This window comes from Monomorium pharaonis, chromosome 2, assembly GCF_013373865.1.
Source record: "Monomorium pharaonis isolate MP-MQ-018 chromosome 2, ASM1337386v2, whole genome shotgun sequence".
In the NCBI taxonomy this organism is placed as follows: Eukaryota; Metazoa; Arthropoda; class Insecta; order Hymenoptera; family Formicidae; genus Monomorium; species Monomorium pharaonis.
In genome coordinates this window covers 30,267,794-30,292,864 of record NC_050468.1, presented here as the reverse complement: position 1 = coordinate 30,292,864, position 25,071 = coordinate 30,267,794, and the positions used below count along the sequence as shown (strand labels likewise).

Sequence of the window (25,071 nt, the reverse complement as noted above, 5' to 3'; positions counted from 1 at the left end):
TTTTACACGATCTTTATAGGCGACGTCCATGATCAAGCGAATGGAAAATCATCGGTCATCGGGTTTACGACGCGACGGCTCGTCGGCGGATTTTCGCGCTGTAAGCTATCGATGGCAACGGCGCGGACAGATCACCTGCATCGGGACGCCGGTCTCTAATTGTCGGGACGTGCGGGAAATGGGAATGAGAAAACCGATCGATAAATCCAATTAAATTTTGTTATGCTACCGTCGGTAGTAGTAGCAACAGCAACGACACGGCGACGGTGGTCATGACGGCCTGACATCCGCCAAATTACATTTTATGCGCAAACGTCGTTCTCTAGAGCAGAATCTAGAGCAAGATCATCCTTCGGGCTACAGAGAATTTAAGGAAAATTCTTTTCCCTCGTTCGGTAGATCTTACTCGTACAATTTTATATGAATTAAGAGTTTTCGTTTGCAAGCTAATTATTTTTTATTTTTACAATATTTTGACGAGACTAATGGGGATTAATTCATTAGAATAATCTCTTATCATTTCAGATTTATTTTAGATCTATTTCTGTTTATCTTTGCGAGAGATAAAAACTAATTTGTCAGTGATACTGTATTATATTTTCATTTCCACTTATTTACACGCGGAATTTGTATTATTTTACGGCGCGAGCGCTCTTGGGTAATAAAAAATTTAAATTGTGAAAGCGATTTCTCTCGTGATGGGATTCCCTTTGAGTGTCTTGCTGGCAACAGAGTCGGCAAATACGAATGAGAACGCAATAATTGCGTCGTAAGGCGACGGACGTTGAATGAGTTGTTTACAAATGTCTATACACCGTGTCATCACCTCGCGACAAGCAATATGCTCACTTTACGATTGAACTGTTTGGTGGTCATGAAAGAGTAGCCGCCTCCGATAAACGACTGTGTGGATTGTTCGTTGTAATTGGATTTGAAATTACTGTTGGCCTATCATTTATTTTTTTTTTTTTTTGCATGCGCGCGTTTGTCGGTATCCACTGCAATTATCTCGCTAACGCTAGAATTGCATTCGAATCATCAGAGTGTGGGCAATCTGATGGAGTAATTTGATAATAGCCGATACGATTGCATCCCCTATTTTATATTGTAAAATCTACATATTTATTCGGTATATTCTATGTCTGCATTGAATTTTGCGCGAATTGAATTCATATTTGCATAAACGCGTATAAATTTGTTCTTATTCGTCCGCCGATTCACATCGATCGGTATGTTTGTTGGTCTTTTTTGGCAGTGATCGATACCGCCACACGCCGCTCGCACATTCGTTAAAGCAAATGAAACCATCTCTGCGCTAAATCCATCTCGGGCACGAATATCTTGCACGTCTGCAACCACCATCGGTGTCTGTCTGCGCGTCCGTTCTCTTCGCACATTCTGACCACCCAGATTCCGTTTCTGTCGGACTATTAATACGCGTTTCCGCGTCCAGCGCGTCTGGGGGTAACCAGAAACGCTAGCCAAAACTAGAAACCCCAGTGGCCGTTCGTGTCTCTCTCGTTCAAGGTGGAATTTTGCACCTCGGGCTCTTCGCAGCTCCTCGCATGTTCCTCGCGAACCAGGCGACGGTGACGGTGATCGACCGGCGATCGTACGGATACGAAACCTTCCCATTCGTCTCGCTGCCAAGTGAACTTTCAAATGTCGAGAGAGAAGGGAAGCGAGAGAAAAGGAGAGAGCTTTTCTTTTCGACGTCACCGACGGTTCCCCGACGAGATGGATGCCTGGGGACGACTTCATCGTTGGGAACGGATCGCGACGTCGTCGGTGTGAAACGACACAGATGGGTCGTTGCGATTTAATCGGTCTTAATCTTTAACTAGTCTCGGTTTATTCTCGACGCGTCAATCTTTTATACGCTTAATTAACAAGCGCACTGTTAAAATGATTTGGTGATTTTTCGCCAAAGCTTGAGATGTAAACTAAAATTTTTATAATTTATTAGCAAAAACGTGTTAATGTGTACGTATTTATTTATTTATATAAATTTGTGTACACACACTAATATATGTATGTTTACATACGTATATATGTGCAAATGCAATTGTTTTCTTACCGCCGATAATATTTATATATTATTTATATATTATTTTAAATTTATTAAGAAAAAATAATTAAAAATTACATACTTACAGAAAGATTTATAAGATTGTAAGAAATTTATGATATCTGATGAAATATCATAAACTAGAAATTTTGATGATTGCTTGATGTGGCGGAAAATGTAGAGCTGCATCTAAATTCGATTTTTATTCATTGTCTTTTCAAATTTTTTGTCAATATTATAACTTTTAATCAAGTTCCAAACTTTGTGAAACGAGATTGCTATTTTCTCGATAATTTAGGAAAAAATGCAAATTTAGTGAAAAATACAGTAATTCGGCCAAAAAACCCTCGTTTCTCGGTCTCGAGCGTATCCCGTGTTAGAAATTGCGTTCGATAGGCAACTACTATAAATCTTTCCCTTGAGAACTCAACGAGAGCCGTCTTGTTTCTTCCTCCGTCGTCTTCTCCGCTTTTCTACTATCGTCCCTTCCTCCCGTTTCCAGTTCTACTCGTGTTTCCTCGTCGAACGCTTTTCCAGCAAATAGCTGCACCGAGGACCAGATTTATCGATATATCCTTACCGAACAACAGGCACTCGAGGTTCTTATTTACTCGGAGCGAATTCTTCTCCTCGACAAAAGAAATATTCGGGACTAGGGACGATCGATTGATCGAAATTAACGGAAGGTACCTTTCCTGCTTTTTTTTGGTGCGTTGTTGAGGAAACCAGCAATGGAGAAGGGACAATGTGTTCAAGATACTTTACCTACGATGTACGGGATTATGATAGCATTTATCACATGTTTGGTCGGTTATGCGTTATGGGTAAGTGTTATTTATAATCTCTTTTTTATCATGCTGTATAATGATGATTCACAATTCAAAACATCTTTAGTAACATGTGCCGATGACTAACTTATAATACAATATTTGTCTCTTAATTCTACACTTTTAATTAACAAATTAAATTAGTATTTAATAATTCTAATATATATTAATACAAGTTATTAGTTGTTTGTTTTAGAATTAATAATATTTTTCTCGAGTCTAGACATTTATTATGAAATTAAAGTTTTGCTTGTTGAAGATATTTCTTCTCGTGATATTCCTTTTTTTTCACACGTTGAAGGTATTTAATATTATTATGATAATATTAAACGTCACACCAGAAGAACCGAGAAAATTAATATGCGAGCTTGCCTCTTCAAAACATTTAGCATTGTTGTAAGAAAAAAGTCGCGATAATTCCAGCAGGAAAATGCTAATCTCTTCGGGACAGAAAGTTCTGAGTAATCAACTTATTTTCAAAAGAGCAAAGGTGCAGGTTTTTGAAGAGAAACGTTTTCTCCCAGCTGTGCCCTGACAACGAGCGAATTTATTCCCGTAATTAAGCAAGCTTAACATTGCACTGCATACAGATAAGACATTACGACAGCGCTCACGTCACGTAATCGAAAATAAACGATCCACCATAATACGTGAATGATATACGTTAACTCGTCGTTATTTCTAACGTTTGATGGCAAGGCAGTTCCGCGTTTCCGCTTATATTAGAGAAAGCGCGAGAGCAGCGCGAGCGGTAGTTGTCATGCCACTCGATATCGTCGGCATTGTTTCCCGTAATCGCCGCTCGCAGGACGAACTATAATCCGCAGACCCGCATACATTTCGCATAGGTCGAATGCCTGCTCGAGGACGCGCCGACTGCTAAATTATGACCGTGTAATTAAGATGCGAGCCGATTGTTTCATACGGAAGGACCCGGAGCGAAGGCAGACGACGAGCTTAACTTAGCTCGTAATATGAACGTCGGAATATTTGCTCGGTTTGTACCTGCGGTATTCGCGATTGTCCAATTCGATACATCACAGAGGGAATTCCGCAAGTGTTGTTTGCGGCATCGGTAATGAAGATCATGATATTTCGGTTAAATATTAAAAGCATTTTGAGTGATCTCTCCATATTAAATTTACTGTGGGCAATGTAATCTTAAACTGTTTCCCGTTTTATCAAACAAACATTATTGTATCATGCAAACAGTGTATATTACATTATTAGCAATAATGTTTTAACTGGCAATGTGTGTGTGTGTCTGTATAATTTAATAAATTTAAAATGAAATAAACAACAAAAAATTTATGACGACATTCCCACGTTGTTGCGCGAAAACATTATTTGCGAAAGTGTTTTGTTTTGTTTTCGAAATGGAATATCAGGTGATAAATCGCGCAAATTAATGGAAGTATTAAATTAACAGTGAATCAATTTTTACCGCTATTTTCTGATACAACGTTTATAACGGAGCAGATTTCACGGGGTTATCATTTGTCAATAATGTCTCTCACGTGTTATTATATTATGCATCTTGATTGTTACTTGAATAATATAATGACGCCTACATACAGACCGTGCGAGGAATCGATCGTTTGCCAGATGTAATTACGGATGCATTATCAGACATGCACACTCAAGATATGATTATTATCGCTCGCTTCCTGTTGCAGGTATGCACACGGACAAATACGCAAAGCATCTCAATAATAGCTGTAGATATGTGTCTAGAGTACAGGGTAGAAATGCGAGTGTAAATAAATTAATGTAAACGTAATTGATCTTTTTTTTTTTAGAAATTATTCTGTTAAGTACAATTTTTTTTTTCACTTTTTTCCTTTATTGGAAACCCTTTATTTTAATCTAAAGCAAAAGTGCACCACATTTACTATTCATGTTTTTAATATTGCAATATTCATGAATATAATTAATCAATTTTCTTACGTGTTCTCTTAAGAATATACTTTGCTCCAATAAGAACATGTTGATGAGTTATTTTTTCTTTTATTAACGATAGTTGCCTATCACTAGCACACTGCACCACAAGCTATAGGTCAATGATGTTAAATTCTAATTGACCAATGCACAATGTTCCGCGTCAGTCAACAAGTCAAGAGTACGAGATTTGCACTCTACGTTCATATTATAGACTATATATAGACCATATACATATATACTATAATGTCGCGAGAATAACAGGGCAATGGCGAGCGCGATGTTTGTTTTTCCGAAGCCGATGCCACGCCGCAGGAAAATGAGAAAGGATCGTTTGCGGCGCAGTTATCGCGTTAAAATGTAAAAGCGAATTGTTAATGTCATGCGCCAAGTTGTCACAATTGGCCTGCGTGTACGAGTAAGCCAGTGGTATAGAGCTCTTTTTGTAAAAACCAGACGTAATTGCATTCCGTATTATAACAAAAGAAGCGTACACTTCCAAAGTCAGTTAGTTTGTTTGTTCGCTTTTGCGATGTAGCTATAAACGTACGCATGATCCTAGGATAAATTCGTGAATTGTTGCATCAATTGTTACATCTATTTCTTGATGGGTTATTCCTAAGAGGAAATGAGGTTGTCTGTTGAAAACTCACTCTTATCTCTTTCATTTATTTTTATCACGCAATCTCTGATTATATTAAAATAGATGTGTTATTTAAACTGATACCGCGAAATGTAATCATTTTTTATTTAATTTAAAGAAGATTAAATACTAGTGAGATGACAAATAAGTGATAAGGGGATAAAATAATATTAGTAAGTGGGAGGGGGAATCGATCTTTTCCAACGAGTTCGTGTTCCATACTTCGATCTATCCTAGAAGTGGCTGTTCTATTTCATCGTCGAGCTTTTCTGGATCGTGCTGGACTGGTGCTTCTCAATTGTAAATAGAATACTCGTAAAAGCATTCCGTTGCTATTTCTACTTACGTACGAAGGTCCCCTGATTTTCGAAGCTCTCACTATTTATAGCAGACATATAGTATTACCGATAATCCCTAATAAACGGAATTTAAATTATAATATGTTTTTTACGTCCTCGTAGTGTTTGCATTCTATTAACAATAACAAAACTACCATTAAATTACCAATTAAAATTAATAACAAAATTACAGATTTTTATCTCGCAAATTTTATACATATTAATAAATAATTTTTTTAACAATAAACATAGCATATATAAAAAATATGACCTGCATTTAGTCAGGACATGTAATATTACTTCACGAATATTTTTTTTACGCGTGATATGTAAATATCAAATTTGTGGGTTAGTCGAACTTAGTTCAGATGCAATTGACGGGGCGCAACATAAAATGCGAATCGCTAACGTTACAGAAAACATATTTTAGGAGAAGCTGCTCCAGCAAAACGCGTCATCTCAACTCGCTCTTTACGATCGAACTTTGACGGCACAGGAAGTTTTATTTATTTTGTGGCGTGGCATAAAATGATGATTTCTTCGGTGCTTTTCCACCGACACTTTATTCTTCTCTTTCTCTCTCTCTCTCTCTCTTTCTCTCTCTCTCTCTCTCTCTTTTTCTCTCTTTCTTCTAAAACAACAATCTGCTTCGAATAATATGAATAATTTCTCACATCGCGAAAATAGCCACGGGTTTTCTCATTTGGATTCGACGAAGTATAATTTTGAGAATGTTTATTAGCATTACATACGTTCTTAGTATATGATAAGTCTTGTGCTCTTCTTCATAAGCAATAGAATTGCAATATTTCACACGCGTGCGCATACGTTGTTTATTATTTTTATTTCAAAATATCTTATTTTTAAAATATGTTTTCGCAGGTTATATGGGCTCGAATTGATTCGTTGATAATATTATGCCAATGGCTAACACGATTGTTAATATTTGAATAAAACCGTTGAAGATTTTTTTCTCTCTTTCTTTTTCTCGAAACTATCTCGACATGGAATAATAACTTGATATGTTTTATGAACAGCATGAAATAAAATAATTCTTTTTTCTAGTTTTGATAGTACTTGGTTTTTTGTGGTACGTCAGTCAGTGAAGATCCGCAAACATCCGTTAGTTACGACCGAAACGTAAAAAGAGCTTCCGTGTAATTTTAATCGGAGATCGTTCGGGTGATAGCAAAAACTTTTTGAGAAAAGAAACCAGAAATTTAATCTGCTATCCTAGAATCGTCGATTGCTCTTTTGCTTCTTTCATCTTTTTTTTTTCACGACCCGTTTTTTGTCTTTTTTTATAACTTTGGCAAACATTATTCTCTCTTTGATTGTTATGGATAATTAACTTGTCAAACATTAACATGTTTAAATAACTATTTCGCATAAATCTTTCTAATATGATCGGTCTTTTGATCTATCATGATTCTATTCAAACATGTTTCTTGTAGAGGAGCTTGATAAATGGGAACTAAAATTACAGCCAGGCACATGAATGAATATTGCCACAAAGTTAATTATAATATTAATTTACAACTAACGATAGACCATTTGAATCTATTGAAAGGCTGTAACAGAAATTAAATTGTTACACTTGCATTAATGTTAACTATGCACAATTTGGATATTTAGAATTAAACGAGTTTCACGCTGAAGCAGTTGATAATTTTACCTGTCAGAACCTATAATACTGTTCAACCACTGATCGTGCAGCCGATCACTTTTGTTAGTTCACGTAAAAGCCTTGACGTTTGCTCATTTGCAATCAGAAATTGTGCTCTTGAATAAAAGATGAATTGCGATTTAATATTTCAGACAATGCAAATTGTAACTGTTAATTTAATGTCGATGGATTTATTCTCGTTGAGATTTTTAACTTTTTTCGGTTAAATAATTATGATTTTTTAACTTATAATGATTTTTTTTTATTTTTAATACTTGTTACTTTTTATATTAAAAATATTAATTGTGAAGCTATTTATAAAAGATTATGATTTTTGATTATCAAAATTAATTATTATCGAAAAATAAGTTCATAATAACTTTGGGTACTGATTATATATTATAATTGCGTGTCAGCAATGCATGTCACCAAAATATATAAAATTAGCCTTTAATATCACATATTAAATTCTAGAATAATGAATAATATTTTGAGGTTGAATATAAAACATTAAAAAATTTATATTAACTCGTTATCATTACTTTTATGCTTTTTTATTTTTATTAGGTTTTTATTATTATCCAGAAGTTATCATTAATCACGAAGTTATTCTATGTAGACTATTTCATTTCAAGTTTATGGTATGAGTTACTTTATGATGAGAAAACTTTATTAATACGCATCAAATATTTTGATGAGATTGTTTAATATTGAAGATATCATGTCGCGTAACGGTCATAATCATATTGACAACGAACTATGTTACCAGGTACTGGCAGAAAATCGAGTTTCTCTTAATAATGGTAAGAAGTGACAATTTCTATTTAAATAACGTCAATTTTACATTTTCACAAATATAAATTTTTTATAACGAAAGTATTAACATCGCTTTGAATCGTAACATATAAGAATTGCTTAATGCATACAATTATTTAAATATTAAAATATGTAACATTTTTTTTATATTACAGCTTTATTTTATTTTATAAAAAAATGTACTGTTTATGCTCTGAAGATTCATCTTTAAAATTTGTAATATTTTTATTAATATTTGATGAGATCTAAATGATTTATTGAAACACTCTTTTAATGACTTTCAAATGCAAATAAAAAGCATGAAATGTTAAAAATTTATTGATCTATTTGTACTTTTACGTATTTGCTCATGAAATTTTACCTACGGAGAAAAATATAATAATAGGTACAGCAAGTAATATTGAACATTACATAAAATAAAAACAAGAATATTTTTTATATAGTATTTATGTACAAAATATTCGACCGTACGTTTGTACACGATAAAAAATCTAACGATGCAATTTGTCGCACGTTTTTAACATTGCGAGCAAATTTATTGCCATGTCCGAGGATTTCTTTCCCTAGGACGATTTCCCTTCTGGGGTTTATCCTAGTGAAATATCGTTTTACTTTCTGCGTATTTCTTTTCGACGACTTTTATGTTGCCTCATTGCAACAAAGTGTGTAACAAAAAAAATATATCATACAAAACCTCAGAAAGTAAAGACAAGATATAGTATCAAACAACCTGATTTGCACGATTAACGTGAGTGCATAAACTATGATTACATGGTTATATGATGCCAAGTTCTAAATTGGATATCATGATATTATGATGCCGCCAGATGTGAACTGCTTTAATAGACTAATTATATTAATTTATTACCGTACTCTTAGGAATTATACGCACTCATCTCGAGAAATTCAAATGAAATATGAAAAATAATAATTTTGTCTGATTAACTGTATCTCTCTACTTCTTTTATTTTTATTAATATTATATAATTTTTCTTTACATCGTCTTTATCACTTTTTACGTTAATAATGAAACACTAACTTCGTATCTGAAGCCATTTTACTAAAGCAACCTTATTCGATATTGTTCTTGTTTCAGTTTCATTGTATGTGTATGTGTGTGTGTGTGTGTGTGTGTGTGTGTGTGTGTGTGTGTGTGTGTGTGTGTGTGTGTGTGTGTGTGTGTATGTATATGAAGCATAATGTTATCATTAGTAATAAACCAACTGCTTATCTTATTTTCACGATGAAAATTACCGGTACGGATATTATATAATATGATATCACGATATATACAGGTTTCTTGTTAAATTATATTTCACGGATTCATTTTTAATATAATTAATCATAGAAATTTGATTAGGCGTCACTTGGGCATGTAAAAGAACATATTTGAAGTAATGTAAATGTATCATATTTTATTATAATCTTTAAATTATATTATACAATCATTAAATATATATTAAAAGTAAATATGTATTAATATATTTTGGGGAAAAATGGTAATACATTTAATTTACATGAAAAATGTTACTACAAAATAAAAATAATTAATATATTTATTATTTAATTAAAAATGCTTTGGTCAACTCTTAATGTGGTTTGGTCTTAATGTGAATAAATAAGAATTTATTGTAATTTATAAACTTACAAATGTTTTAAAAATTTTCAGATGAGTGTCATCTGTGATTTTTTTCATAATGTAATTATTTAACTTTTAGTCATTTTTTTAATAAAGAAAAATTTTTAATCGTTTTTAAACGTAGAAAGAAAAAAAATTTTTTATCCACGGAGTGAAGCGTTTGGGATTCGAATATGATAGGATATATCTATATCATCCTGCCAGATATACGATCGCAAAGCTTGCAAAAATTTTAAAAATGACTCATTAAAAAGGTCAATGTTTGTTGGGTTGTTATTCCAATAAATGGAATCTAAATGTCTTGAATAAAGACCGTTTGGAACTTTTCCAAGTAAAGTAAGCTTCTTATAATGCTCATTATTCATTGGTTGCTGAACCTGAGCCGTTTGCAAATTCCGATGACTTTGATGAATTGGCGGTCGATCATCGGAAGATCCTTTGACCTCGTTCGGCCCTGACCCAGTGAAACATTCAGTTCCGTGTTCTCGATGCAGCCTCGAGATGTCTTCCAAGAATTCCTTCGGAGGTGAGGCGATGCTCATACCCCATCGACCAAATAAGTGACGCTTTCCGTCTTCCTCGGTCTGTTCCTCATTTTTCCGACGCTTCAATCGTCGAGACATATCCTTCAGAAATTTGGCAGGCGGCGATGAGACACTCATGCCCCATCTACCAGAACGAAAACCCGATCTCTCGTGATTCAGTTTCTCTGTCACATCATTTCCCGCCGCACTATCCTTCTCCTTCTTGCTTTTCCACACCAACGATCTCGCCGTTACGGTCTTCCCGTCGTCCCTCTTACTGTCCTGATTGTGCTCCTCATTGGGAGAGAGACTAGATTGACTAGAATATTCTTTTGCGGGAAACTTAGAATCGATCTTATGATTCAAGTTCTCTTTGGTCCCCGAAAATTTTTCATGATTCTTATTTGTTGAACTTTCAGGGACATGGGGAGTTTCCGATTGCTGTGAGATTGACTTTCGCGACTTTTCTTTGACTGATTCGGGATGCGAATTTACGTTATCATTTTTCCTCATCAACAAGTTTTCCGTTTGCTGTTTAACCTTCTTCTTGTTGTTGCTTTCTTTCTTTTTATTTCGAGAGGAATTAAATCGTTTCAAATATTTTTTCTCAAGAGATGCTTCAGAATCATTTAAATGATTTAAGTTTACATCTTCGTCGATTTCTGAAAATTTCGTAAAATTTTTCTGCGCATTTGTACTCGTACTACTTTTAAGGATATGTGCATCTTTAAACTGTTGTGAAATCGACTTTTCAGGGGGTGAATTTGTTATGGAACTGGGACGATCTTTCTCAAGTTTGCTTTTCTCGTAATCGGTAGCTGCATTCTGTTTGAAGAATGGCTCTTCCTTTATGTCGGATATTTCATAGTCCTTGTGTCGTCGATGAGTTGCAGATGGCTTTCGAAGGAATTTTTTATATGAATTTTTATATCTGTATTCCGTTCATCATTTTTAAGTTTTTTGTCAAAAGCTCCATCGACATTTGTATCCGCTAGTTGCTTTGAGCTTGACCGAGAAGAGCCATCTTCCATTCTCCTGTTGTCTTGATTTGTTGATGGATACCATACGAGCGATTTTAAAGTAATAGGATCAACCTAATATATAATAAGAAGTCATATAAAATTTGTAAATTGACATATTTAAAATTTGTTTATATGTTTTTACGGAGTTTTTACTTTTCTAAAGCTGTGTAAAAAGATCGTTATTTCGTAACTACTTAAATAGTTTGTAAAATAATGACGTTTAAGTTATGAAAAAATATATTTTTTTATATGAAAAAATTTATGAATAAATGTTTTCAAAAAATATTAATTTTTGCTAATAATTTTGCTAATAATTTTATTAATTATGATTTTATTAAAATTTTATTAAATTAACTTTAAAGACATTCTAATATTTTGAATCTGTTTTTAATGTTGAATCTGTTGTACAATTCTATATCCAATATATGAATATTTATGTCAAAATATCCATTATTGATCTCAATTTATTTTTATAACTTATTTTTATATTTACTTTCAACGATTTATTAAAAAAAAAATAAATCGTTGAAAGGAATATAAAAATAAGTTATAAAATTAATAAATTTTAATAAAAGTTATGATCTTTTTTCCTATTTTTTTTTAAATATCTTTATTTTTCGAAAACATTGGAATCTATAATTAAATCTATCTTGTTAAAAGTATATAATATAAAAATTCATAACAATATCACATAATATTATCTTATTCTACAGCTATATGAAATGTCAAATAACTTAATCATAATTTTCTTGGAGATTCTCTGAATATCTGCAAATATAATAATGCCAAAACTTTTACTGTTCCAAAAAGAGAATTTTTGGTGTGTCCTCACCGTGATTGATTCGTCGTTCGTAAGTTTTCCTGCTTTCGTAGTTTCTTCGACATTGTCGAGGGTAAGTTTCATGTTTCTTCTGTGCGCTGCCCATTTTTCTCTCTCCTGTCGGCTTATCTCCTGCATTTTCTTTATCCACGAATCCGCCATCCTTTGTTCCGGATCCTCGGGTTTTGTAAATTCCATCCCCAGGTTTTTCTCCGTCGATTCTTCCCTGTTAGAACGGTTGGCTTCGTGTAATCTCGTTTGCAATAGTTTGTTTCGTGAATTGTACCGCCTAAAGTCTTATTTATTTATGATTTATTATTCTTTAGTTGTAAAAACATCAACTTTTAATATTTTTATTTATATAGAATGAATATTTTTTCCTCAAAAGATCGTTTATAATATTTTACAGTGTTATATTATTATTTTTATTCTAAATGTAAGATGCATTTGACATAAGAACTAAAACAGAAACTTTATGAACATCTGGTATTATCAACGCAGTGACTGACTGCGGTTTACCGGAATACCTCGGGCCATAGTACTTGTCAGGTGGTTTCCAGTTGTAATTCGGTAACCGCTGAATGTTGTTCCTGTGCCTCGAAACCGCAGGGTTCTTCTCGAGTCTCGAGTCACTGTAATCTGCAAACGAGACTGACGTTAAATACTCGGTCTTTAAAGATGAGACTTAATCACTACTTGATTACATTTAGAATATATAATATGAAATAAAAAGTACTTTGAGGTTGAGGATCCTTGCCAAGAAGCTACTTAATGTCTCTCACTATGCGTTATCGTTCCTGATTTTCTTACTTGTCAAAGTTAGAGATATATTGAGCTTTATACTAAGGTAGCTATGCAAACGATTATTAAAGTTTTAATTTATCTTTGTAACAAACAGATAAATATTTACTCGCCACAGGGATTACACTTTATACTTGTAATTCGTAGAATTAATTTCTACGTATTATTTTTAAACTATTTATCAATGTCTTTTATAAAACCATTTCTTTTTCCAAGAGACTTATTATTTATTATTTCTTTTTTTCAATATTCTATAAAGTTTATTTCATCTGTTTATTATCAATCCGACTTCTTATGAAAACCAATTGATTTGTTCTGATACCTCTCGTTATTTAAAAATCTTGTTGGCATATGGAAATATAAAATGATCGTTTATATAGTAAGGTATGAAAGTGATAAATGAAAAGGGATCACTTTCGCGTAGTACGCGTTACAGCTCGTAAACGTACAATAAAATGAATAGCTTTGACGACATAGTCTGAAGTCACATGCTCTTGGCCACAATCGGAAACAGTTTAACGATATTTAATTGCCAGCGAGGCACAGACGGTAATTGAAAAGATAAAAGCGTAGTAAAGCGTTACGAGAGAATCGTAGTCGTCTCTCGTGTGAAGTCCATTTGCTGGTATTTACTTTTGATTCGTCAACTGCCAGCCATTTGTGTACACGCACATGTGAATCTATATGCTGTCACCATGGCCATTTTTTATCGTTTTCTTTTTTTATGTGTAATTTTGCGGGACAACTCTTCAGCAATCAAGTCACTTTGCCGTAAAAAAATTCATTTTTGTATAATTGGTTTTAGTTAAATTAAATCCTATATTTGACTCAATCATGTGATGATCACGCCTAATTTTGAAGATTATATATTTTATATAAAATTAATACAATATTAAGTTTTAAAAATGTTGTTCCTGTGCCTGGAACAACCAAAATGGAAACATTTTTCCAAAACGGAAAAATTTTAGTAGAATTTACAGACACATAATTAGCATGTTCCCTCAATTTTTAAATTTAAAAATTTAAACAAAAAGTAATTATAACATATCAAATGTATTTCGCATATTAGTTTAGAAATTAAAAATAGATTAAGATACCTTTAGTTCATAAAATATAATTTACAGACGTATTGTCAAAGTATATTCAGGCCAAAGAGAAGCGCTACAAAGGCACTAATAAAAAATTCGTGACGCTAATAAAATCTATTAGTGCAAAACCCGTGTGATTTCGAAGTAAATTAAGAACAGAAGAAAAAATTATGATTCGCATTAACTCGCCAATGGGCAGCACTTTTAGCAGAATTTAATTTATTTCGTGACGCACAGGGTGCTCCGCTACTGACGATGGAATTAGATTTTGGGCGCGCCAGCTTTTGTTGGGGGAAAAAGCAACTTTACCCTTTGACGCTGAAGTACGACACGGAGTAAACTGTAATCTACGAAGTTAGCACCGTATTTTGAGCGGATCGATATAACGAGCGGAAAGTATCCGACAGCCTTTATCGCTACACGGAGATTGCATTCGGCCGCGACTTTTATGCGAAAACGCTTCGCGACTTTGGCTGACGCGTTACGATCGCGATACGCGGTCCGCGCCGGAAATAGAAAATCGATGCCAACCATTTTAAACGGATTCAAGTTTATCTCCGGAATTGACGTCAGGGCTTAACCTAATTGCGCGAAAAGATTTTCGAACTAAAAATCAGTGAATATCAAATAAATGAGCTTTCTTTATCTCGTGATAAAATTGCCAGAAAGAATCAGATTTTTATTCATATTCTGTATTCATTACTAACTTGATTACCGACTTCTGACTTCTATATTTGTTTCTTTTATCGACGATCGCATATTCCAAAATTTTTTAAGTTAACCAATGGTGTCAACTGTTTCTCAAATAAAATTGAACGAGCTTTTTTCTACCACTTTATTATTAGTTATTATTAAAAATGTGCCCTGTACTATAATCTTTATATTAAAATTTTATCGAATTTGCTTAAGATGAAGTAAAAATAAGACTTTATGGTATGAAAGACTTGAGGGTGTATAAAAGTTTACAATTTTAATTCTTAAATTAGAGAGAAAATGAACTTAGTTCTGTGTGAATTCTCACACACACACACACACATACACACACGCGCGCGCGCGCGTACAAATATACTAAGCGAAAAAAAGTAGTTTGTTCACGTAAGAATTTTTTACGACCTAATCTGAAGTAATGCTGCTAATGTTAAAGTAAAGTAAAAACGTTAATTTAAGTAAGCAAGAGAAAACGCAAAGGATACATTTAAGCTCACGGCACATTTGCCACGGTGTCTGACAGAATAGAATAAATACGCACACGCGTTTTACAATTGCCGTTCAATCAACACGCTTCTAGATAATTGTGTTTTCTGTATCTGATTGAGGACGTTAGCGTGAAAATGGCAATTTTCCACGGATTCAGGTATGATGAGATAAGAATTAAATCAAATTATCACGAGTCGGATAATCTCGGCAGGGTGCGGATCGATATTTTTAGTCGTATCGAATATGATTCGTCTCGATAACAATGGCGTAAAAAGACAATGGAAGGAGATCATAGGAATCGCCGCAAAGGCGAGAGAAATACCAGTCTCCTTCTGATTTTGTTCTTTTAGAATCACTATCGTTGGTCGATTCGCTGAAGCGGATAGAGATAAGGATTCTGGCATCTTACACCAGAGTAGGACTTGAATCGATTTTTGTTACTCTTATTTGGCTTGTTCAAACCTTACGTCGTAAATTACGATGTAATAGTGGTTGTGATCACTACACGGAAAGAACGATTTGCTAAAATAATTTTAGATTAGCAAAATAATTATGTAGAACTCGGCAAAAAGTTCTGACATTTTAACAACCAACTTGAGCGACCTACATAATTAATTAAATTACATTGTAGCACTTCCATAAATTTCTTTTTTATTTTTACATTCACGTTTTTATAATTCACACATTAACTTTATCCAACATCACACGATTGTCGAGATTCAAGTGTCGAGATTGAAGTTCTGTAATAAAACTATGGATTTGCCGAAAATAAACTATTAAAAATTTGTTAAAATAAGATCATAATATGTAGCGTGACGTGTATTAAATTATTCACTTTGAGCTTTAAGTAATTTGTTATTTTTAAAATGTTGTTTAACATTATTTGTTTTGAAAATTGTGAAATTTAAGAAGTTTAATAAATAGTTATCCTATTTCAAACGTTATCTTTATGTGATATAATTCCGGAATTTATTGCTTTTATTTTCAAAATGTCAAATACTTATACTGCAAATAATATTACCGACTACATTCTCTTTGCAGAGTGACATAAATGTTTTTTTGTTAGATTGTAAAATTTTTTAAAATTGAAAAAAATTGTGTAAAGTAAAGAGATTGTTGCTTACTGTCACTGCGTGAATCCGAAGCATGAATGAGTGGCAACAGAAGACAAAAGACAAATGCCACAGGCACGAACAGGTGGTTACTGTGGCTGATGGCCATTTTGTCTGACAGCATTTGATATACACATCATGTATGTACATATACTGTTGACTGATTGGTACAGTGGGGATAGATTTATTATCCGTGAACGAATCCCGTTGTAGCAAATCTCTCCATAATCATCTTAGAACTTTTCGAAGGAGGAACGACGTGCGCTGATTATCGCTACCTTCTTTTAATGGGATATTATAATACAAAGGAGAATTGAACTACAAACATTAGTGTAATAATTTTTCAGTTAGTAGAAATTAGTAGAAATCAATTAGTAGAAATAATCGTAGACACACATTCTTGAGTAGATGCTATTTTTATTTGTACAAACCAGTAGACAAGATAAAAAACACATTTTTACAACTTGATTATATTTGTGCATTTGCATAGAGCTTTTCTTTATTAAGAACACGCCAATATACATTATACATTATACATTACGTGATTGCATACCGACAAATGACTTGATACGATTTTAGAAAGGAGATAATATTTTTGTTTACTAGAGTGGGTCACGTATGTTATCGATCGTAGTATTCATATCAATGCAGAACCAATATGATCTCGCAAATGGTACGGAAAATCGAGTTTGCCGTATCCGATTTCGACACGCGCGTCGCTTGATCGCATTTTGTTCGTCTTAATAAACTGTGTTTGATTAAAGTAGTGCACACGTATTTGTGACCGATTAATTTTTTTTTTCTTTTGCTTGTAAAGGGAAATACTTCGTGAATACATTATCTATTTTTTCAGATATCATCGAAGCGTCTACACACACACACACACACACACACACACACACACACACACACACACACACACACACACACAGATTTATAAAATGCGAACACGTTTATTAATTAATTTCAACTTTTATCTTTTTTTTGACAATATAATTAGATATCTATGATATTTAAAAGATAGCAATAAAACATGGCAACAGAAACTAATTGAGACAGATAATACGGTATCATGTATACGATTTTTTGAATGCAACTTTTATTTACAAATATATTTGTATTGTAACAATTTCATAACATCATAATTTATTAATTACAATAAAGCTTAATATTTTTATTGTACGGTTTATTTTTATTATATTGTAAAAAGGAAATTATTTTCTTGTACATACATATACAACTTTAATATTTAATGCTTGTAATTATACATTAAAAGAAAATATGCAAAAATTACTGCAAAAATGTGTCCCTTCAGTGATTTCAGTAAATCAGTTATTATAATTCTTTGATAAATTGCATGAAGCAGTTTGTGTTAAGTCAAAATTATTGATAGATATTAATCATAAATAGATTATTAATTTTTTTATTTGATTTCTCTCAATCAATTTTTTATGCATTTTGAATTATAAATCCTTTTTTTCAAAGAAACATTATCCCTTGTTTGAATTAATTGACACATTTGAATACGATTGAAATGTTTGTTACATCCTGATATATTTCTTGAACTTTCTTTGTGCCTTGACGTGATCCGCTTATTCAAAATTATATCGGAATTAAAATTCATATCAATCGGCAAGGTGGAGATTTTTAATTTTGGTTAATCTTTTTTAGTTGAAAACTTTGTATTAATGGGTACTTCATAAATGATATCGGTATTTGTGTTGATTGTTTCTTCAAAATTATTACCACTTTAAATTTTCATATTATCTTCTATTCTTTCTTTTATCAGAATCAATTTGTCTAAATCTTTTATAGCGTCTTGATTTAATCAGCTTATTCAAATTTATATTGAAATTCAAATTCTTATCTATTTCGGGCGGAGTTTTTCCGTTAATATTTTCGTGATGGAGAATTCCTATTATGTTTTAGTGGCGAAGAATGTTGTATTATCGCATGTAATTTTTAAACGATATTAATGCATATTTATCGATTGTTGCTTTAAAATTATTAGAGGAAAGATGGAAAAATTTGTAATTTAGTACTCTCCTTATTTCTCGAAAATTAGATATTGCACCGTATAAATACCAATAAAACATGATCTACTTTGATAATTAAAAAAAATAAAAACCTACAGTTTATACATTCATGGCTTTTCTTATACATGGAATACGGGTTTCAAATTTAACGCACATTTCGTCAGATGCTCTTTTCGATATGTGTCGTGAAAAATTTAACATTAATTATTAAAAAAATATAAAATAGTACAAAAGCTATCATACCATTTAATAGATCTCTTTCTTGATTCTTCAAGTGTTTTATTTTTCGATTCTATTTATATAAGCAGCTTTGCTTTCTTTTAAATTAACAATTTTAGTTTTTAAATCTGGCCTGTGTGAAGTTAGCACCGCATCTTTCAAAATTGTAAGTTTTATCAAGAGTACTATTTGCACCCCAAAGAGTACTAGAGTTCCTGATAGGTATTAGCAAGAGTACCGCCGAAATATTTAGAGAAATTGCAATTTGAAAATATGAGGTGCTAACTTCCCGTGGCACCGCAACATGAAAAATATATTGTTTTAAAGATCCTATCTTAAAGTACTCGAAAAGTACTACAGTTCCTGATACATTTTAACAATAGTACCAACCGCCAAATATTATAAAAAATTATTGAAATTTGGAGATGGCACCGCAAAATGAAAAAAATATTGTTTTAATAATCCCATCTAAAGTACTCAAAAAGTACTAGAGTTCCTGATACATTTTAACAATAGTACCAACCGCCAAATGTTTTAAAAAATTATTGAATTGGGGATGGCACCGCAAAATTAAAAAATCATTCTTTTAATAATCCTATCTTAAAGTACTCGAAAAGTACTAGAGTTCCTGATACATTTTAATAATAGTACCAACTAATAAATACTGAAAAAAAAAATTTTTTAAGATTACAGCCTATCTTTCATAAAAGTGGCCGTAACTCCTTTGCCTTTAATTTCACAGCTTTGTGCCTTAATAACTTTCGAAAGTACTCGCTGGGGTGCCAAAAGTACTCTAATCAAAACCCGGAAATTGTAAAAAAATTTTATCTCTCTAAGGGACTGACTGTATCTAAAAGTGGCCGTAACTCTTTTGCGTCAAGTTTCACAGCTTTGTGCCTTAATAACTTTTGAAAGTACTCGCTGGGGTGCCAAAAGTACTCCAATCAAAACCCGGAAATTGTAAAAAAATTTCACCTCTCTGGAGGACTGACTGTATCTAAAAGTGACCGTAACTCCTTTGCGTCAAGTTTCACAGCTTTGTGCCTTAATAACTTTTGAAAGTACTCGCTGGGGTGCCAAAAGTACTCCAGTCAGAACCGGAAATTGTGAAAAATTGTATCTCTTTCGAGGACTTAACATAATTAAAAGTGACCGTAACTTTTTTGTTTTTGATTTTATAGCTTTGTACCTCAACCTTTAAAAGGCCGGCAAATTGTACGTTATATATCAATCTATTTTTTCTAAAAACTTGTATTTATGTATATATATATATATAAATTTTTTACAATTTCCAGGTTTTGATTAGAGTACTTTTGGCACCCCAGCGAGTACTTTCGAAAGTTATTAAGGCACAAAGCTGTGAAACTTGACGCAAAGGAGTTACGGCCACTTTTAGATACAGTCAGTCCTCCAGAGAGGTGAAATTTTTTACAATTTCCGGGTTTTGATTGGAGTACTTTTGGCACCCCAGCGAGTACTTTCAAAAGTTATTAAGGCACAAAGCTGTGAAACTTGACGCAAAAGAGTTACGGCCACTTTTAGATACAGTCAGTCCCTTAGAGAGATAAAATTTTTTACAATTCCCGGGTTTTGATTAGAGTACTTTTGGCACCCCAGCGAGTACTTTCGAAAGTTATTAAGGCATAAAGCTGTGAAATTAAAGGCAAAGGAGTTACGGCCACTTTTATGAAAGATAGGCTGTAATCTTAAAAAATTTTTTTTTTCAGTATTTATTAGTTGGTACTATTATTAAAATGTATCAGGAACTCTAGTACTTTTCGAGTACTTTAAGATAGGATCATTAAAAGAATGATTTTTTAATTTTGCGGTGCCATCCCCAAATTTCAATAATTTTTTAAAAACATTTGGCGGTTGGTACTATTGTTAAAATGTATCAGGAACTCTAGTACTTTTTGAGTACTTTAAGATGGGATCATTAAAACAATATTTTTTTCATTTTGCGGTGCCATCTCCAAATTTCAATAATTTTTTTATAATATTTGGCGGTTGGTACTATTGTTAAAATGTATCAGGAACTGTAGTACTTTTCGAGTACTTTAAGATAGGATCTTTAAAACAATATATTTTTCATGTTGCGGTGCCACGGGAAGTTAGCACCTCATATTTTCAAATTGCAATTTCTCTAAATATTTCGGCGGTACTCTTGCTAATACCTATCAGGAACTCTAGTACTCTTTGGGGTGCAAATAGTACTCTTGATAAAACTTACAATTTTGAAAGATGCGGTGCTAACTTCACACAGACTTAAATCTGTGCAATCATAATCATTTGCATTATACATTGTATCGATATTATAAGTTTCTCTTCTCTTTTGACATTCAAATCTAATGATTTATATTTCTAAAGTTTAAACTACTTTTCCAGAATTTTTTTTCGTTAGACGATGCTTTTTGACTTTCAAGAGAATTCCCTCGATATCTCTTGTAGCAAGTCGATGTGAATTCATGCCTGTCACGACTCCGTTTCTTGTCTTTTGCTATCAGCTTTTCGATTTTGACCGCATCTACCTCGATATCGATAACAATTTCCTTGAGTGAGTTTTTATGGACTCGACAATCCTATAGCGATCTTATCTATTCCTGAATTTGATTATTTCGATTTTTACAACCGTCTCTGAATTTCAAGGCTTACGAAGTTATTTTAAAGTAATTTTATTGAGATATTTATCAAATCTAACTAAATGTTAACTTTTATTTGTTAATTTAATGATCAACGTAAATGATTTTTGAAATTAATTCGTTTGAATTTAAGGCCAACATCATAGGAATCTTATCGGAACCTTATTTTAATTCCTAGTCGGGTTAAATTTTTGGAAAAATTTTTTGTTTTATAATAATTTATACAAAGAATTGGTCATAATAAAAACAATAATTTAAAATTAGATATTGCGTAGAATTGAGGATAAATTTTTACTTTAATAATCTATCTACTATTAATATGTTATTTTAATTTATAAAAATTTAATTTTTCTTAAATTAATAAGATATACGTTTATACACATATATAATTTTACGTATTTAATCTTAAATTAATAGTTAGTAAATAATTAAGCGAAGAACGCCATTATAAATTATTAAAATAGAATAAAATTTTATAATACCCAATTTTCCAAAGTTTCTAATTCTAAGTTATTTTTTATTAAAACTGTATAATCTCTTATAAATTATTACGCAAATATGATGCGAACAATGAGAAATCGTTTTTTCTGAAGTTACTTGAAATAAATTTAGTTTCGAGAATAAGCTGTCACAGTTTTTGTTTGATTATTTACGGTCGAAGGGTAAGCTTCTTGCGCGTGAGGATAGCCAAGTAATTTTGCTGCCTCGATTTTTTAGTGAGATATTGGAAGTTTCTGCTGCTGCTGTCGGTGACACTCGATTTTGCGGAGGTAAACTTTCTATCTCCGTGATGCAGGAAACTCTGCAAATTTAAATTGGATTTTATTGTAATGACACTCATTGAGCCTAAATAAATTAAAAACATGTAGAGGATAGAGACTTTTAATAATATAATTAAAGGATTAACGTTATAATAGATCAGTATATATACTGTAGATAAACTTCTGCTTATATTTTATAGAACGATCTGGAAATTTTAAACATACAAGATTACGCAAAGTGATACATATTTAAATTAAACTTGAATAAGTGCACGAACAATTTTAATAATGAAGCTTTATTTATTATTATGTAATGTTCTAACTTAATTTACTATTATGGATATAAATTAACATAAAATAATAACAAAACAGTAGTAAATAATAGTGAATAATAGAATGCACAATATCTTTTTTATTATTATATAATCCATAAATATATGGTGGATACACATGGATATTTGATTTAAACATACACGAAGAAACTTGGACCGTCACTTCGTATGAGCGATTTAATTTCGTTGCAACGGGCGATGCATTAAAACTCGAGGAGAACGACCACCAATATCGTCCGCCGGGTGTAAAAACTGGCTTTATTTATCAAAGCTGTCGTCGCGTTGACAGTTTTCATTAAGCCTCATAAAATATTGACTGTGGCTCGGCTGATTTGAAATTAAGCGAATAGATCGAGCAACAGTCAATGGGTTGTTGCCAATGCAGTTCGACAGTAAAATTTGTAAATGATAATCGTGTAAAATATGTGGCGCGTTAAATGCATCTAATGGAATCAGATGTAATAATTTACTGAAATTAACGTTGCGAGATGATTCGACCGCGAATGATCAAATAATCGTAACATGCGTGATATAATTTCCAGGACATTAACGATATCATTATGCCGGCAACTTGTTTTAATATATTAAAAACTTATTATTGTGTATTGTTGTTAAATATATAAAAAAAATATAATAAAATTAAAAATATATATTGCTGCATGCTATAGAAATATGGCATTGTGTATACCACACATAAATTGATCCTGAAAACATTTTTTTAAGAGATACAATGTCTTATTTTAAATTGTCAATCTCGAATATTTTGTAAATAATGCATTATATTACTGCAAAACCAAATTATATAGTCACTTTACGCGTTTATACGCGTATTATTTTTGTATTTTTTATACAAAACACATTTAGACGTGTAAAAAGTACAAAAATAAAATGCCTAATGATAAATATCTACACGATTTTACACACATAAAGTATACACTTATTAGATATATTGGCACATATTAGATATATTCCAATTTGCTTACCGTAAAACTTTAAAGAACTTTAAAGAAAAAAGTCGCTTACTGATTTTTGTGATCATATTTAGAATAAGAAGGATAAATTTTTGAAAAATGAGATTAAGACACTAATAATGTAATTTGCCATCAAAGCGTCAATTGTCCCCTTAGAAAAATTTATGAAGTTAAAGTTTTCAAAATTACCTTACAAATCTAAAAGTTTACTGAAGAAATTTTTAGGTAATTTAAGGTATCTAAAAGGTTAATCTAAAGTAATTCAAGTCTTTTTCCAAGGGTCATTTCAAAGAATATTAAGATTTAATATTCTTATCCATACTGTTTATACTTTGTATTTATTATGAGTTTATTATACATATACCGTGTTATTACGCGATACGTTATTATCTTATTTATGCTACTCAGATACTACGATACATCGGTCGGAAGTTAATGGCCAATCTACTACTATACTGTATGAAACGTCATCCTTGAATTTACGAGACATCGTGATTTTATGACGACATTTTGTAATTCGCAGTTTTATGTGACCGCATTACGTTCTGACAGTTTCGTACAAAATATGCAACGTTCACCACCAGTTTTAGACAGTTTTGTTCCTTAGCTATGTTTTATCCAACTATAGTTACGAGATGTTTGCAATTCATCGCAATTATATATAAAGAGCTGAATAAAGTAAACAGTATTGATTTATAAATCTTTAAAAAAGAATGTTTTCCGAGTGATAAACTTGCAATAGTTGCGTGACGTAGTTGATCGACTACGTATTAATTATTGACTGCAATTTGTATACGTACCTGTTAAAAAATTCTGAAGTTAAAGATTTGCACGAAACTGCGAGATTACTTAGATATTGTAATTTGTAATTTGTAATTATAAAAACAGAAGTATAAGTACTACGAATAAATTTAATATAAACAATTTAAAAACATAGTGTTTAGTTATAAAATTAATTAGTCATAATACAGGAAAAATACTGAATGTAAATATATGTAAGTACACATGATCTCTTCAATACATGGACTATAGTAATGAAAATCTATAATACACGTGTATGTTTAACGTTAAAATATACCTTGAAAAATTTCAAAGTGTTAAAAAATGCTTTTTATCTATTACAAATGTCGATTACTGTGTATTGGTATAATAGCGGCACTGCCAGCAACCCAATGAACGATTTCATAAATAAATTCCTTATTTAATAACAAAAATATTACGAGTGATTACAATACTATCTTCTCTTTTATATATTTTTTATGATGTTTTAAAATGCTATTTACAAAATTATAAAATGTAAAGACGACTAACAAATGTTACGATTTCTGTTTCAGCCAACCATTTTTGGAACAGTAGCCTCGGACCTGACTCCTAAAGATGGGAACAGCCGAAAGGTGAGTTTTACTTCCGAGTTTTTTTCTTCATTATCTTATCGGCTGCATAATAACTACCATTCCAAGAGGAAACGATTCACAGACGATAACAGGAAGATGTTTCTGTCAGAATATCTGGTCCCGTGAGAGAGATTTTCATCTTTTCACGCTACATCACCCCAGGGATGCTTCCTGGGAGCTATAATGAGTAAAAATTGCTACTAAGTCTAGCTCTGCTCTG

General features: G+C 32.2%; 2 protein-coding genes across 4 annotated transcripts in view; one reads left to right on the top strand and one right to left on the bottom strand.

Annotated features, from left to right (window-relative positions):
* LOC105832483 overlaps window positions 1–25,071 on the top strand; it is a 330,229-nt gene that overhangs the window by 130,379 nt on the left and 174,779 nt on the right. For all 3 annotated transcript variants that reach the window (XM_028194181.2, XM_028194180.2, XM_028194179.2), the window contains exon 4: window positions 24,792–24,851. In XM_028194181.2, coding sequence (XP_028049982.1) covers window positions 24,792–24,851 — 60 coding nt within the window. The remainder of the gene's footprint in view (window positions 1–24,791; window positions 24,852–25,071) is intronic.
* LOC114255461 lies at window positions 10,980–19,082 on the bottom strand. Its single transcript, XM_028194185.2, has 4 exons — window positions 16,512–19,082; window positions 12,829–12,940; window positions 12,314–12,527; window positions 10,980–11,553 (listed from the first exon to the last, which is right to left on the bottom strand). The coding sequence occupies exons 1-4, from the start codon at window positions 16,621–16,623 to the stop codon at window positions 11,308–11,310; spliced, it is 684 nt and encodes a 227-aa protein (XP_028049986.2). The 5' UTR covers window positions 16,624–19,082; the 3' UTR covers window positions 10,980–11,307.

What these genes read in the sequence shown, in the direction of transcription:
- LOC114255461 (XM_028194185.2), bottom strand. Translation starts at nt 16,623, where the DNA reads ATGCTGTCAGACAAAATGGCCATCAGCCACAGTAACCACCTGTTCGTG. An exon ending in GACAAGTACTATGGCCCGAG is followed by an intron (nt 12,528 to 12,828) that starts GTATTCCGGTAA and finishes CCGTTCTAACAG; the next exon opens with GGAAGAATCGACGGAGAAAA. An exon ending in CGAACGACGAATCAATCACG is followed by an intron (nt 11,554 to 12,313) that starts GTGAGGACACAC and finishes ATTATATATTAG; the next exon opens with GTTGATCCTATTACTTTAAA.